The sequence below is a fragment of the Leptopilina boulardi genome, unplaced genomic scaffold (assembly GCF_019393585.1).
Source record: "Leptopilina boulardi isolate dan_hultmark-lab unplaced genomic scaffold, ZJU_Lbou_2.1 LbouV2_165, whole genome shotgun sequence".
NCBI lineage: Eukaryota > Metazoa > Arthropoda > Insecta > Hymenoptera > Figitidae > Leptopilina > Leptopilina boulardi.
Window position 1 is genome coordinate 1,363,630 of NW_026137713.1, and position 18,438 is coordinate 1,382,067.

Below are 18,438 nucleotides of genomic sequence, written 5' to 3' on the forward strand. Positions count from 1 at the left end.
CATTGCAGAAAAATTGAAAATTTTTGATTAAAAATTTTAATTAATTAAATTACCATTAAATGATTAATTATATGAAATAATTAAATTGCATTAAATGATTAATTACATTATTAATTATATTCAATGATAATTATATTTAATGGCAATTAATTAATAAAAAATAGTTCATGGTAATTATAAATCGTAACTTTAATTACAGCAGTTTTTATAATTGGTTGTAAATTTAATCATTATTAATTATTTATTAATTAATAGTAAAAATTAATAGTCATTGGTAGATGTAGTTTTAATCGATATAGTATATATATAAGTTTAAATCGTATTTTTTTTCCCCAATCGTTGATAATTACAATTAAATAATTGATTTTCTTAATTGCTTTTTGAAAAAACGATTTCTTTAATTAGGGATATATTAACATTTTTATAAGTAATTATCCGAATTGTTCAATTAATTATTATTATCATATGTGGAGAATTGCAAACTAATTACATTGCATAAATTTTCATGATTACTTAATTTTTTTAAAAATCTTTTTCATTTTATATATTATTACGTTTGTTATATCGGAATTTATTACCTGATGATGAAATATTTTTTTAATGAAAATTTTCATAACTGGTACCTACTTTTTTTTTTTTTTTTTTTTTTTTTAATAACTCGTAATGGAAATATAATTTTCTACAATGATGATTTTTTAAGTGCAATATATTCGAATTAATTTTTCATTACAAATTTTTTTTTGTCTAGAAAATTTTTTTTTTTTCTTTAGATTATCATTTGATTTTGTATTAATTCTTCTTTTGCTTTTAAACGAATAATTCTCGTTATAAATAAACATGAAAAACCAGTTGTGAAGTAGAATTAAAAATTCATTTAATTTGAAATTAAAATTATTGTGCTCACGCATTATTAGTAGTGGTCTCAATATGATTCAATGCTATCATAATTTATTGCATATATATATATATATATATACAAAATGATTGTCAATATTTCTGTATCTCTTTCGAAATTATTCCAGTTATCCATTTTTTTATGGTACACTTTTTTTTTGATTTGTATTATAAAATTTTGCATTTGAAATATTTTTTTCGAATTGAAAAAAATAATTTGTTTTTCTTAATTATTCGTTCGAGATAATGAAAAAAAAAATAGAATAAAATTAATTTAAAAATAAAGGAGGTGATTTGGGAAAAAATGAATATTAATAATTCATTGAGATTTTAATTAGTAAATTATTAAAATTTTACATTGAACGAGTGAAATAAATATTTTAATTGTCATTTTTAGACAAGATAATTTGTTTGCACGTGCAATGATGGTAATTTTTGACCTTGATCTTCTTTTAATCACTGATATCAAAATGTATGTGCTACCGATAAGCGTATCATGATAGTTGAAACTAGTAATTATTGCATCTTCAGTCTTAGATGCTGCCAAAAGCGTATATACACACTATATATGAAGTTAGAGAGAGAGAGAGATTCACCAACGCTTTGCGGTTTGGCGCTTCGGCTCCTCCTAATTAACGGAACTCGCACAACTTTGATCGAACTTGAAATTACAGACTCTAATGCTCCTAGTCAAATAATTTTAAGTTTACTTTACCCTACTTCCTCATTTTAATTAGTACTTATCAAAAGACAATAAAAGTTTCTCTTCAAAAAAAAAATTTGTTCTTTTTTTTATTTAATAATCTCTATATTAAAGTTTTAAAATTAAAAATTTAGTTTCTATTAAAGTATAAAATTTTTGGTTATAATTTAATTGAAAGTTTTATTTATTGAATTAATATTCAAAAATAAAATTTACATATAATAAATAATTAATCAAATAATTAATTTATTATTTAATTAAATAATTAATGAACTAATAATTAATAATGTATTATTTAATTACATAATTAATTAAATAATAATTAAATAAAATTATTACTTAATTAATGTAATAAAAAATTAATTAGTAGTATAGCTATGTCACTACGAGGACATAGTTCCGGCGGCTGCCGCTAGATGGCGCCACTGTCGCATACCGTCGGTCGGTAATTACCCTCAGTCGGTAATGTAGATTCCTACTTTACCACTTGAGGTCGGTAATTAGTTCCAGTAGTTGCCGCTAGATGGCGCCACTGTCGCATATAGTCGGTTGGTAATTAGTTCCAGTAGTTGCCGCTAGATGGCGCCACTGTAGCATATAGTCGGTTGGTAATTGGTTCCAGTAATTGCCGCTAGATGGCGCCACAATCACTTGAAGTCAGTTTAAAAAGTCGGTATTGCAGATTTCTGCATTACCATCAGCCGGTAACTTACCATCAGCCGGTAAGGTAGATTCCTGACATGAATTTTGACTCAGTTGGTAAGGTAGGGATCTGTTTTACCGACCAAGTAGGGTACCCATTCCTAGGGAATACCCTTCCATGGGGACTTTTAAATCGATTGGGGGTATCGTATAATTAAATGTTTAATTATGTTCAAACTAACTAATAAGAATAAATATTGAATATTATAAATTATTATTTTATGCAACCCCCCCCCCTGCTTGTTTGTCGTGTTACATATTTATTTAGTTATACATTTTTATAATTATTATTTGTATTTAATATTTAGTTAATTTAATTCAATATTTTTTTATGTAAATAAAATAAATAAAATAAATAAAATAAATAAAATAAATAAAATAAATAAAATAAATAAAATAAATAAAATAAATAAAATAAATAAAATAAATAAAATAAAATAAATAAAATAAATAAAATAAATAAAATAAATAAAATAAATAAAATAAATAAAATAAATAAAATAAATAAAATAAATAAAATAAATAAAATAAATAAAATAAATAAAATAAATAAAATAAATAAAATAAATAAAATAAATAAATAAAATAAATAAAATAAATAAAATAAATAAATAAAATAAATAAAAAAAAATAAAATAAATATGGGGGCCTTCTTGAACCCGTTGTATATACGGCCCTGAGTGAAAAAGGTGGTGGCAATTCCTGACAGAGGGAGTCTAGGGTATATAAACGGGAGCAGTAGCCTGGCATTTCACTTCTTGAACCACTGGACGACAAGCAGAAAGATGGAGCAACCGGAGGAGAATCTAAGTCAAGCGGAAACAGTCATTATTATTTCAGACGACGACGAGAAAGAGACTCATGAACCCATCTTCATCGATTTATCGAATGTCATAGAAGATAATGCCCAGTTTTATGGTTTAGCTCTCGATGAGTTTCCGATTAATGATGCCGCCGTTGATGATGACGTAGTGGAGCCTGTCAATGTCGTCTGGGTTCGAAATGCTTCAACGCAGACGTCACAGGAGGATTTTTTAGAATTAAATAATACCGGAGAAGATATAAATGAAATGTTATTACATGTTGGAGTTACTCTAGAACAATTCCAAAACATGGAAGTTGAAAATGTAATTACTTTAAAATTTTGTGATTATTAGTAACGTAAATTAAAGTTTAAGCTAAATTTTAAAACAAAAAATTTTTTTTTTAGCCTGTTGCGTTTGAAACAATACAAGGAGAAGTGCCTTCTCCAACACCACCGACAACACCAGACGCAGCAGTTTCTGATGATGAACCATCATGTCATCGATGTTTAAGGAGAATGATTCGTTTTGACCCTTGTAGACGATGTTTATCAAGTATTCAACAGGACTTATGCAGACGATGCCAGAGAAGAGTCACTTGTCATCATCATCGACCTGATAGACATTACTACCACCATCATCGTTTACATAATTAATAACCTAAAAAACACTGCATTAACAAACGATTACTTACACATTCACAAAACAAAATTTTGTGATTAAAAAGAAAATTTTAATAAAAGATGTAAAATTTGCAATATATTTCTTTCTATTAATTTCACAAAATTTAAAAAAAATAATTAAAGTAAAATAATAGTATGGAAAAATCTCTGGCGCTACTCTAAATCTAATATGTCACTGGTCTATTTATCATGATGATCGTCCCTAGTTTTTAATTCTTTTCTAGTTTGTCTCCACGGTGGTGATGCTATTCCTTTGTTTCCCTCGCGATTTTTGACGCTAATATTGAATTTTATTAATTTACTTTATATCCAATGCGGAAAATGCTTTAGACGTAAATTTTGCAGTCGACATTGTTCGACAAGGAGAAATCGTCACCAATATGACGAAGTTGAGACAGACGATTGTCAAAATTGTCAAAAACGTAGGTTATGCCATCGACCAAGACGTCAAGATGATCCTGACTACCATCACCTAGACACCATCACTTAGACATTTTCATTCGAGGAACCATCGCTAGCATTCTTATACCAGAGAATAAAAGCAACGAAAAACAAAAAAAAATATCACATACTTTGTAACAGTTTATATCACTTTGTAACGTTTTTTCAATTATTAAAATACACTTATAAAGAAATATTTTAAAAATCTTTCAGAAATATACTTAATACTGCAACGAACATAGAAATAATATTTTTAAAACATAAATAAAAACCCAAACTAAATTCACTGGCATACAATTTCGTTCATTGGTCTCCTCATGCTGATAGTCGACTCGCATTCTCAACTTTGCTTCACCTTCTCTCCACAGCGGCGCCATTGTACCTTTTAGCTGTGACTGTACCCAAATACATTTAAGGCCAACGCACAATAGGTTCGCGAACGAGATGCATGAGATAGAAAAGGATACGAATATATCTCTGTCCTTTTTTTTTAACTCACGTGTCACGTTCGCGAAGCTATTGTGCTTAGGCCTTTATTCGTGGACAAGTTTAAGCGCATTGGTCACGTTCGCGAAGCTATTGTGCTTAGGCCTTTATTCGTGGACAAGTTTAAGCGCATTGGTGTTGTACTATTGGAAATAACCAATAAGGTTATGGATGCAACTTTACACTTATCTTACTTTGGAAACACGCTCTTGATTAGTTTAAAGTATGAAATGACTAGGAAAGTGACTGTCTCTTGAAGGAAATTCGTTTTTTTTTTGTTTTTTTATATTATTGAAAAGTAACCATGGAAGAAGACCAAAAAATCAACGAACCTGAGTATGCTGTTACTTATCGAACGGAGGTAATAAAAAGCATTTTTCTCACTGATCCACGAAAGATGAAACGGGCACCAATTGATTTAAAAGTGCTACACTATCATATACTGCCAATCGACGAAAAAACAGCAGAAATGTATGAAAAAATAGATGACCAGGTAAGATTAATAACTTTTAAAGGAATGTGATAAAAAACTTTATGTTTAACATGATCAGCATGTGATTTATACAAGCTCGTCTCTTTCTTAAACTGAAAAGCCATGTCCAACATGGTGGTTATTCCAAAATATAAAATCAGTATAAATAAGAGTAAATAAAACTTAATCTTTTATATCAAACAGATCCGTAAGAAAGAAAAAATTAGAGAAGAAATCAGACAAATGGAGATTTCTCTCTTGAAAATTCGTCAAAAAGAAAGTCTGCTCGAAGAAATGGGTGAACAGTTGCAACAAAATTGTAATACTCCACAAATCAACAAAAGATTAGCAGATACATACGAAAAAATAGATGACGAGGTAAGCTCATCATTTATATTTAATTTAATAAATTAAATATAATAATAATAATAATAATAATAATAATAATAATAATAATAATAATAATAATAATAATAAATAATTAATATAATATAATTAATATATTATTATTATTATTATATTATATTAAATTCTTCTCTATACTGTAGAAATACTAATTTAAATTGACTGATATTGTGCAGATTTGTAAACAACTGGAAATTAAATCAGAAATTAGACAAATGGAAATTGCTTTAACAAAAATTCGACAAAAAGAAAGTTTGCTCGAAGAAATAGGTAAACAGTTGCGACAAAATCATAGTGTTCCGCAAATCAACAAAATACTACCAGACAAGTATGAAAAAATAGATGCCCAGGTAAGCTTAAATATAAATATTATACATCTTACAATATATTTTATAAATCTCCATCATTATAAAAAATTCTTATAATTGCATTTTTAACAGGATGCGAATTTTCCAAATAAAACAAGAATAAGGTCAGATACGGCAACGACATCTCTTTCAACTTCAGAATACGGTAACAGTTCCAGTTCGACAGCAGCTATAATTGAAAATTTTCCAAATACATCGAGAATAAAATCAGATGTAGAAATGAAATCTCTTTCAACTTCAGAAAGCGTGAACAGTTCCTGTTCGATAAAATCAACTAATCATGGACAGGGTAATACATTAGTTGGCAATTATAAACGCAAAGTAACTGAGGTAAACAACAACAAACTCAAACAAATCAGATTATTAGAAAATCCTCCACCAATGAAAACAAAGGCACAATTACAAAACTTATTACAGCAAAAAGCAAAATCTCAGACAGGAAAACAAATGTCACAGCAAAATCAATCAACTCAAGGGACAAAAGCAAAAAAATTAAAGCAAACGAAAAATCAACCACAGAGCAAATCTACTCAAAACATGAAACCCAAAAATAAGAAAGTAACGAAACCTCAAACAGCACAAAACAAATCTACTAAAAAAATAAAACAAAAACAACTAACTCCAACAATTCATCAAATATTTGAAACAATGGCACCTACAATGATACAACCACCATTATCACCACTACCACCAACACCTCCAGAACATGCACCTGTACCAATAAAACAGCTGTCACTGTTAGAGCGCATGCAACTACCAGTACCTCCACCACCACCACTACCTTCATTAGTTGATGAACCAAACATTCCATTAGATCTATCTGTTCACCCTTTACACGTTCAATTGTACTTGTCTTCTGATGATGAAGAAAATTTTCTATGATTTCAAACACGTTTTAAGAAAACGCATTTTTTTATAAAAAAATTTTTTTTTGTTCATTAGTGTGTGCTTGATTTGTTCATAATTTATCACTTATGTTTTTATTTTCATTTTTTTTTGTTTTTTTGTGTTTCTACTTTTATTCATTATAGAAAGTTTCTGATGTGTAGTATTTTTTTTAGTTATTATTCTTCCTAACAAACAAATGTAAATTCGTAAAAATATACATTTTGTGTAACGTATCGTACATATTTGTAACAAAGATTGATAAATATATTTAAAATATATTTTTTTGTAATAAAGAAGCTTATTATTTCCCCAGTTAATATACCTTAATTAATTTATCTGTATATGTGTTACTATTTCTCTAATTTATACAGAAGAGTATTAAAGTATTTAAAAACAAGGTAAATTTTAATATATATTTAATTTTTATTAAAGTATACATATAAATACATAAAAATTTTAATCTTTATAAATAGACGTAAGATTTATACATTGATTTTAAATTCAATGTTGTTATAAACTCCTCCAATATATTTCATGGACAATTTGTTGACTGTTGCTTCCTGCATTGCCAACCAGGTGGCGCTGTCACTTTCAAAAGCCTTTGTAAATCGAGCAGGTAAGAAGACGTTGAAACTCTTCTCCAATTCGGCAACAATTCTCTCTCCATATTTGGTCTGGACCTTACGAAGTTTCGTTACGTTAAATTGACTTCCAGGAGTCAGCTCTGCCAGCGGTTTCGTCGGCAGAAATGTCTCCATCCGTCCAACGGCGTTTATTTTTTGGAGGTCCATGTTGCTTCCTGGAGATTTCAGTTGCCCTTGGAGATGATGTTTAGTCAACTTGGAAAAGGTTGAATAATCAATTCGCTGAGACGAAGCCCTTTTTTATACTTGAAATTCAACCCCCTCCCAACCTCCATTCCCACTCTAAATGCGCAAAAAGAGCTGCGCATAAAACATATGCGCAAAATAGTTGCGCAACAGTATATATCTGCAAAATAAAAAAAAATTAACAGTCGTGACGCCCACCGAACCCCTGAACCCCTCTCCCCTGCTAAAAAAAAATTCAAAAATAGTTGTTTTTCAAATTTAAAATTTTTGAATTTCTAATAGTTAGGGGATTCCCTACGACCGTTGAGAGAGAGAAGGGATTCCCACCGCGCCATACGAACCGTGTTGAATCAGAGCGCGGTCACGTCGCGTAGCGCGCATGTGGTATTAAAACCTGATGAGTATTTCCAAAACAGGAAATAAAGATTTATTCAAAACAATTTTATTTTTAAACATTAATTTAGTTTTTTTAAATAAGGGTTAATGAATAATAACATTTCTTACATTTTTATATGTACTTATTTATTTATTAAAAAATATAAATTTTTTTTTTGCAAAAAAAAAACATGTTATATTTAAAATAATCAATTTTGTGTATTATATAGTAAAAACTTATTATTGTACACTTTATTTTTTTCTGCTTTTGTTGATTAGACGATGACATCGTTGTTAAGCTTACTAAAGAATAATAAGCAAATCTTTTGATACTTCCTCAATTTATACTCTTTTGATTTTGACACATGCGCAGTTCATTTAAAATTGTTTTTTTAATTTTGTATAATACATAAAATAACTTTCAACTAATAGGATAGGATAAAATCAATAGACAGAATATTATTTTAATCTTAAAATTTTATTTGTAAAAAAGATCAGCATTTTCATAAAAATCTTTAAGTGTTTCAGTAGGGTTGACAGTAAAATATTCATTACGTTCATCAACTTCATCAATATCTTGATTTAAATTTCTTACAACACATTTATTTATAGGTTTCAAAACCCAATTTCGCAAAATCATAACATTGTTTGCTGCGCACCATTTTTTTAACAAAGAATGATAGGTACATACATGCCATGTTGTCTCTACTTTGAGTTTTTTAATTGATGGACAATTAAAATCTTCAAGGTTTTGTACATTAATTCCATATTTTTCAAGCCACTTCTTTTTTTCCAACCCCTTTACATAGATTGCTCGTGCATGGCCCAACAGCTCTTGAAGAATTGAACGTAGTTCATCATACGGCACGTCACCATTGGTCCACTTGAGTCCATGGTAGTTGTGCATCAACCATAAATTTTCACTCTTATATCGTCCAGGCAGAGAACTCCAGCTGCAGGGTGGCTCGAACAGAAATACCATCGGTTGTGCATCTTCCTCGAGAGGTAAAATGGCCAACTCCTTGAAGATGAAGTCGTTGTAGGGTCTTTTGAAGCCTTGAACGTCTACGATGAAGTCCATGGTTGTAGGAACTGAAAATTTCTGTCTGGAGACCACCTTTTTATACTTGAGATTTACCCCCACTACTTATGTTACTTTTTTAACAACACCGCTGATTGGTTTATACTGTATAATGCGATCATGAATAATCAAGCAATATGCTGCTGTATTGGCGGGAAAATTTTCACTAGATTCAAATTCCAATCGGACATCAACTGAAGCTTGTTTAAGGAATTCGTTTTGTTTTGAACAATCTATGACAGCCAATGGTGCATAGTCTTTAAAGGTAGTTCTAGAAAGTAACGGCTCAGTATCTTTTCCATAGTATGATGATTGAAAATTACAATACATATCATAAAGGAGAGAATATTTGTTTTGATTAAAATTTAAATTTAAATTACCATAAGGATAATATTGTGAGTTTAAAAAAAGTTTAACATTTATGAGATTACAGTTATCAAAAAAGTTTGCATATCTTGCATGATTATCTTTCCGATTAGTCTGAAACCCAAGTATAACATATCGAGGTTTTTCAACTTGTGTGGATGTTTTTACAGTCCAGCAATGTTTCTGAGTTGCAGGTATCAGTGGATATTCATACATTTCCCATGATCTAAAACTCATATTTATAAGTGGATCTTTTTCAATAAATTTTAATAATTCTATTCTTCGACGGTCACCAACAAATAAATATGGTATCATCCATTCCACGTTATTGAGTATAATTTTAAATCTTTCACGTTCAACGCCAGTAATGTTAACCACAGCATTAAGATCTGTACGAGATCTTGTCAAAATAAGTTCATGTTTTGCATTTACAACTATTTTTCGGTAGTCTTCAGCAAATCCAAGAATCATGCTTAAAGGTATATTCACATCAAAGTATCCAGCGTTATCTGTTATTCTACTATCATCATCAAAGTTAAGATAACCAGCATTCTCTGCGTAAATAATCTGATTAGGTGTTTGAGAAATATAAGTTTTCATGGTGGTTGTGAGGCCAACATTTTTACAACGATCAATTTCAACACCATTCAGTTCATAACGAATCTCATTAAATAGATAACAAATAGCATTACTAATCAATTTTGTATTAGTCACAACAGTATCGTCAGATTTAACTAATCTTCCATGTACATGTAACGTACTTTTACTAGGAAGAATATACAAATCCTGATGTTGAACAGCAATTCGAATCTCATCGCTATTATTAAATGCTGATGAAACATAAGGTTGATGAGTATGAATCTCAAAGTGTGCTAATGAATCATCATATTTAACTGGACTTAGAATATTCAAAGTCTCTTCCATTTTTATTACAACAAATAAAAAAAGCACGAATTATTAATTTTGTTTTTTTCTTTTTTCTTGACGACGAATTCGCAGACCGAGATGTTTCAGAAAGAGTATGTTCTGATGTGTTAAGCTCTTGCGAACTGATTGAAGACTGAATGTTTTCTGACATGTTGGCTCGTTTATATAACTTCTACCAGATTTCCTGTGAAATACAATGCCCATTATGTTGATTTTACGTGTAGACGAATTGTTATAGTTTCTCCACGGAAATTAACTAAATCTCCGTCCTGATCAACAATTTTAAGTTGAATATTATGTATTGTCTTCACGGCAACTGGAAGATAAATGACATGTGAAGGTACTTCCACAATCTTATATCCAGCAGGTACTACTGGAAAAAACTCATGAATAGTATGGACTTTTTTACCATTAATATATGCTCCAGTTGTAATACTGCATTCAACTCTAATAGAATTTACCTTTAGTATAGCTACTGGTAAATCAGATGTATGTGTTTTATTAGGTGCTAAGGGTCGCGGTGCAAAACCTAATAATTCTCCAATAGAATCTTTTGGCTTAAAACTTACTTTAAGACTACTTTTTATTTCACTCCTTAAAGTATTATTATTTGGTTTTATACTTATAACTGCTGCTTCATCAGTCATAGAGTTTTGAATAAACTTTTCAATATCTTCGATTTCATAACTACCAGGAGGTATAGTAATTATTTGATTACCAATATAAAATTTATTTTTTCCTACATCAACATTTGGAATAGAATTAAATGTTAAAAGTTCTACTAGTCCAAGAATATAATTTTTATTTGGTAACAATTCTATTGGTGGAAAATATTCAGCCTCTAATACAGATGAATTTCCAGAGATGGTTAAAGTAAACGATTCATCCATAATGATGTCTTTTGAAAAACTGACTCTTCACTTAAACTTCACTCATTTATATAGACTATCAGTCAGTTTAAGCTGTTTACACAAAAAATTTAAACATAAATGACCACAATTAAAAGTATCATAATTCTGATAATTTTCATGATTATACTTTATTAAAGTATCATTACCCAGATAATTTGCAAGTTCAAATGGTGGTTGTAGATTGCCAAAACTGTCAAAATACATTACATTTTTATTAACTTTTTTATAAGCAACCCAGTGCGTTCCAGGACCATTTTTATCATCAAGATTAATAATAGCTGATTCAATTTTTCGAGGTCCTCTTTTAGGTAATTCATTTCGCATAAAAACTCCCCGAAAATAAGGAATTTTTAATTGTTTAGCATACTTGTACAAATCATAATCAGTTAATGCTCGTTGAGGAAGTCTTACAACTTTTTTTTTTTTTAAGACATTTTCTCTTCTTCATTCCTTGACCTTTTGAATATGGTTTTAAGTGAAGTCCTGCTCCTTTGGAGAAAGGGTTTAAATGAAGTCCTAATCCTTGTCTATAAGGTTTTAAATGTAGTCCTTTACCAATTGCAACTGCTTCCATTTTTTTATTATGTCTATGAGCTTCTTTTAATTGTTCCTTAGCAGAACTCGCATCATTTACTGCTTTTGTTACTCCAGCAGCTCCTCCGGCAAGAGCTCCAAGAGCACTTAATCCAGCAAAAATTGGAATTAGTGGTAAAACACCTCCAACTTTTAAAGGTACTGGTAAAATTCTAGGAGCTAAAATTTTTTTTCTACCTCCTGCTTTTTTGATAGCTTTTCGAGCATTTTCAATAGCAGCTTTAATTGTAGATTGAGCATCATTACCTGGAATTATAGATTTTCTAGCAGAATCTACAATTTTTCTTAGTGCTGTTCGTTTCTTCGAAGTCACCTTTGTCTTCTTCTTTTTTCTTCTAACTCCCATACCAAGTTTCGACTTAACTTTCATTGTTCCTGATATTGCTAAAGCAGCAGCTTTTTCACCTACACTGGAATCGTTTGCTATCACACGTTCCCAAGCTTTTTCTGCTAATATCCTATCAGCAGCGTTTCTTGCTTCAATGTTTTCACGATTCTTTGAATATGAAATATCGTGTTCCTTACAAGCAGCATCCAACCGATTTACACCAGGATCACCTCGTGCTAAACGTTTTGCTAATTTTGTGCCTGGTCCACAATATTGATAACCAGGTAGATGGAATTCAAATGGTAACTTATTGATAACACTGTTTACTAGACCTTTACCTCGAGAGCTATGATGTATAATCATACTTTACTCAATGAAAGTTGACATTAGAATGATTCGAAAGCTATAAAAGCCTTGTATTTATATCTTTTTTGACAGTCTACTTCATGATGCGATTCAATGAACAACCTCTAAAGCTACCAGTCGTGAATCTGGACTCGATTGTTCAACAACATGAGAAGAAAGTTAAACGTCATGGTAGTTTATTATCAGGTAGCATACGAGCAGTACTTTGTGGTCCATCAAATTGTGGAAAAACTAATGTCCTTTTATCTTTAATATTACATCCTAATGGTCTTAGATTTGAAAACATTTATCTTTACTCGAAATCACTACAACAACCAAAATATAAATTTTTGGAACAAGTTGTTAGTGATGTTGATGGAGTTGAATATTTACCTTTTAGTGAGCATGAAGAAGTAATTGCTCCTCAAGATGCAAAACCAAATTCAATTTTTATATTTGATGATGTTGCTTGTGAAAAACAAGATAATATAAGAGCTTTCTTTTGTATGGGTAGACATGTCAGCGTTGATAGTTTTTATCTATGTCAGACTTATGCAAGGATTCCGAAACATTTAGTGAGAGATAATGTTAATTTGCTAGTTCTTTTTCGTCAAGATGAAAAGAATTTGAAACATGTGTATGACGATCATATTAATACAGATATGACATTTTCTCAATTTCGTGAATTATGTTCAGCTTGTTGGAATTCTGATAAGTATGGTTTTGTTGTTATTGATAAAGATAGCAACATAAATGAGGGTAGGTACAGGAAAGGTTTTGACTGTTTTGTATTGCTATAAATAAAGATACATGTTTAAATTGTCTTAGTTGAAGTTGAGATCCTGATATATCAACATGTATAGTAAAGAAAAAGAATATTTACGTCAAATTGCTAAAGCTAGTGAAGCAATTCGACGTAAACACCGCATATTTAAATTGGGAAAAGAAAACGTTGAACAAGTATTAAATGAAACTTTTAAACCTATAGTTCAACCTTTAAAAAAAATTGTTAATATATCTGACATTAAGAGTAAAGAGATAGATAGAGTTAAAATTAAAAAGAATGATGAGGAAATTGAAGAGGAAGAATATTCCAACTTTGATGAGGATATCAGTGAAACTGGAGTAAATCATGATGACAATGATGAAGATGATAGTGAAAAGTTATTAAGTAAATACATGTTCTTATTAAATCATAACAGAAAGCAATGTTTGGATACGGTGTATGGAGTACGTAAAGTCAGTGATGGGTCATTTATGATTGGAGATTCACCAATAATTTTTGACAATCAATTTATTAAAATTGGTGATAAACGTTATGTGCAAAGCGTAGGTCTATTAGAACTTTTATTTAAGAGTAAACCAAACATGCTTAAGGTAAGTAAGAATGATGAAAACAATTTTAAAGAAGTACTCCTAAATACAAATGCTCACAAAAAGAAGTATAGTTCTTCTGAATCAGTTCGAAAAGATAAAAGTTTTAAATATTTAAATATTATTTCAAATCTTTTTTCTTCTTCTTTAAATTCAACTAATAAAAAGAGACAATCAATAACTGGTTCTTCACTACCTCGTTCTATGATAGCTCGAAAAAATGTTAAAACTGATTATATTTATTGGGATGATCCGAATGAATTAGTTGACCGTTTAAGACTGCTAACGGCATCTAGATCAGCTGGTAATCCGAGTCATGACAATGAAATTATGTCTATTATTGAAGAGTTACGTGAAGCAGAAATTATATATTAATAAATGCTCAGTAGACTATAGATCAGTACAAAAATGAGCATTGATGTGTTCGGACATCCTCTTAATCGAGGAGGAAGTGTAGTAGCAAAGCGAGGACCACCTGGACCGACTGGACTTGGTTTTAAAATAAATTCACAAGGCAACTACGACGTTGAAGGTAGAAGAATTTGCAACGTTTCAAAAGCTGAAGATCAAGAGGACGCTGTTAATTTAAATCTTGCTCGACGTATGATAGAGAACGAAGTGCGATTAGTTTATCAAATTACATCTTCATTGCGATCAGACATTGACAACTTTAACGTGTTATTGAAAATTCTCGACGACTCATTAACAGAAAAATTAAACAATCTTGAAAGAGCAATAAATCCAGATTTATCTTATCAAAACTCAGAAATTATTGGTCAATTAGATGCTCGTTTGAGTGCTCTTGAAAATGGACAATGAAAAATTGACAGTTGTCAATGAACTTCATACTCAAGCTAGAAAAAATTATCATCGTCGACGAGTTGAAATGCGTGATATTGATGATACTTGGCAAGCAGATTTAGTTGAAATGTTACCTTTTTCCAAAATAAATAAAGGATTTAAATATTTACTTACAGTTGTAGATATATTTTCAAAGTATGCATGGGCTGTACCTGTAAAGAGTAAAAATGGAAAAGATGTCACTGATGCAATGAATTCCTTATTTGTAAAAGGACGTATTCCAAAAAACCTGCACACCGATAAAGGAAAAGAATTCTACAACTCAGAATTTCAAGCTTTAATGGAATTGAGAAAAATTAATTTCTATTCAACATATAGTAACTTAAAAGCATCCATTGTTGAACGATTTAATCGAACACTCAAAAGGAAAATGTGGATTCAGTTCAGTTTAAGAGGAAATTACAAGTGGTGTGATATATTACCTAATCTCATTTCTGAGTATAATAATACAAAACATCGTACAATTGGAATGAAACCCAAAGATGTTACTGCAGATCATGTTGAAATTTTGAAAGAACGAATCTCCAAACTAAGAAACATACCTTTGAGAAGAACTAAGTTTAAAATTGGAGACAAAGTTCGTGTCAGCAAATTTAAAAATGTGTTTGAGAAAAGTTACACACCGAATTGGACAACTGAAATATTCACCATTGATAAAGTCAAACCAACTCGACCGGTGACTTATATACTAAAGGACTATCAAGATCAACCAGTCAGTGGAGGATTCTATGAAGAGGAACTTCTTAAAGTAAAATATCCTGATGTATATCTTGTAGAAAAAGTTCTCAAAAGACGTGGAAATGAAATTTTTGTCAAATGGTTAGGCTTTGATAATTCTCATAACAGTTGGATAAACAAAACAGATTAATGTTGAATCAATGTTGAATCAATGTTGAATCAATGTTGAATCAATATTGAATCAATGTTGAATCAATGTTGAATCAATGTTGAATCAATGTTGAATCAATGTTGAATCAATGTTGAATCAATGTTGAATCAATATTGAATCAATGTTGAATCAATGTTGATCTTCAAAAATTTACCACTTTGATAATTGTAAATACTTTAATAATGTAAAAAGTTATACGGCAATAAATAAAAAATCAAACAAATACAATAAAACTTTCTATTTATTTTTCATTCATATTTACAAATTATTTACAACTTATAAAACAGACTTAATTTTTCTTTATTTTATAATGTCCCCAAGCAAAAGTGTCACTACTTTCAGGAAGTAAGTAGCGCTTGTCATCCATCGGACTTAAAGCTACCTTCAGTTGTTTTACTGTTTCAACTTTGTGTAATCGAGATCTGATGACATGTTGAGTTCTCGTTTGAATCGAAAAATTTCGTAGACAATCAATATAATCGTTGAAATCTATAGTTTTCTTTACAATAACCGCTCTTACACCTTTAGCTTTTTTAGTAAAATCCTGTCCATTCACACGAATACTATACATTTTACTCCGCAAGCCAACAAATTCTGTGATGATCTTACCACTACACTCATCTTTCATGAGTCCCAGAATTTTATTGTTGGCTTGCGGAATATTGTATACATTATCCTTGGGATAATCAGATGTATCAAATTTGTTGATATCATGCTTTATATCAGCATAAATGTCGTCACACTTTACTTCATAAATAAGACTATCTGTATCCGTATACATCAACTTGCAAGAATCGCCATATTTTTTTAACATATAGTCATAGTGGAAATCATAAATGAGAGACTTTGATACATCAAGAACAGCAAAACCAACATATATCGGTTTGTTCATTAAAATTTCGGTTTTTCTCAGTTCAATCGCTACCAGGTTTTCATCGAAAATTGATCGACTGTGAAAATTTGGTTTCGATATGAGAGCCTCAGCTCCATAGCGACCGCTCCATTTGTTTACAAGTTTAACGTCGACGTGTTTGCGTACATTTTCCATGGTTTTTCCGTAAACCGCGTTATTCATGAGTTTAAATAAGTTCTTTTCGAATTCATTTTTCGCATTAGCTCTCCTAGTAGTATTAAAATCGATATAAGGCTTAAGCCACGTTGATTGTTTAAATTTCATGGCTCTGTGAATTTTTACTAACTCGAGACCATTAGTCAAAACCTGTTTTAAAACTCTGTAATGGATTATGTATTTGCGTTTAGGTTCTAATGTTGTCAACAACTTCGATTGTTTTGACTCTGATGGTGGATTAGAGTGTACGGAGCAGAAAGGTAAGTCACTATGAGTGTCGTGTAATTCTTTCGGATAATTTAAATCTACTTCTAAAATGTATCCAAACGGTGAATCGTCAGGAATATTGAAATCAAAATTGTCTGTCACTTTAACCCACTCAAATCCACCATATGGTAGTGGTTGTACCATACCCCAACCGTAAAGATTATTTGCATCATAGTACATGATGTACTTGATTTCTTCGTTTTCATTGAAATTTTCCATGAAAGGATTATTCGCACAAGCATAGCGATTGCTACATTGACTGATACCTCCTCTTACACCTCGTTCGAAAAACATTAGCTTGTCAATATCAGTGAGTAATTCTAACTTCACGTTGGTATATTTCAACATCGTGTCCCACGTTAAACCCGGTGTTGTATAATAATGAGCAGGATCAAGTCGGTAAGCTTGTAAGCACTGATCACGAAAATTTTCAAAGATGTCTGCTAATAGCAACACATCCGTCTTCATGTACAAATCAACATATTCACCGAGATTAGTGCAATTAAAAGCTGACCAAACACGTTGAGCATGCTCATAATCTTCATCAGAAACCGTACTGTCATTAAGTGTACTATAAAATTTGTCTTTAACCGGTAAATCTGTTTCTTTCAATTTTTGACGAGAATCTAAGTATTCATACGGTAAAACCCCTTTTCTTGTAAGCAAACCGATTTCTTCATCGGTGAAGTTAGAAAATTCTTGATTCACAATTTTATACTCAGAAAGGTATGATGCCAATTTATCCAAAGACGAAGCCATGAATTTGAAGGAGTCAATAAATCGAAATTTGATTTCCGTTTCTTTAACATGCTTAGTGAAAGATATGTATTTTTCTTTGTTCAATGGTAAAAGATCAATCTTCCCTTCAAATTCGAGGCAAATGTCTTGAATTATAAAATGAGCATCATACCCACTTAAATTATGAAATACAACAGGCACTACTCTCGAATCTTGGTAATTTAAATTACAGCTTTCATGAGCTGCACCTCGATATTTACCTGTTAGGTGACAGTGGTCTCGAACTTTCTTCTTCTCCACGGGTGAAAATTGCCCTTCACAAATGTGACAGATTGAGGCATCCACGAAAGATTTCATCTCGTCATGCGTCAACGTGATCATTGGAATCGGATTTTTGAAGATGGAATCCATGGTCCCAGCCAACTGCTTCAACTCCTGGGCAAACCACTTGGCAGCATCTGCTCCATCAGGACAGGAATGGTATTCGGATAACGCGTCATCGTAGCTGCACTTCACGTAATAACCAATGCTGAACACTTCATGCCGTTGAATCACTTCAGTATTGCTAGTGGTTACTTCATCTTCGACAGGATTCAAGAAACACTCACAGTCGGCGTATACAACAAATGGAACTTTTT

At 30.8% G+C, this 18,438-nt stretch overlaps 2 protein-coding genes across 3 annotated transcripts in view; one reads left to right on the forward strand and one right to left on the reverse strand.

The window, feature by feature from the left end:
- Window positions 1-18,438, reverse strand: part of LOC127277033 (synaptic vesicle glycoprotein 2B-like) — a 46,881-nt gene that overhangs the window by 7,907 nt on the left and 20,536 nt on the right. The window lies entirely within an intron of this gene.
- Window positions 2,871-5,933, forward strand: LOC127277043 (uncharacterized). The gene is made up of 3 exons (XM_051297860.1): window positions 2,871-3,426; window positions 3,510-5,562; window positions 5,766-5,933. The coding sequence occupies exons 1-2, from the start codon at window positions 3,085-3,087 to the stop codon at window positions 3,756-3,758; spliced, it is 591 nt and encodes a 196-aa protein (XP_051153817.1). The 5' UTR covers window positions 2,871-3,084; the 3' UTR covers window positions 3,759-5,562; window positions 5,766-5,933.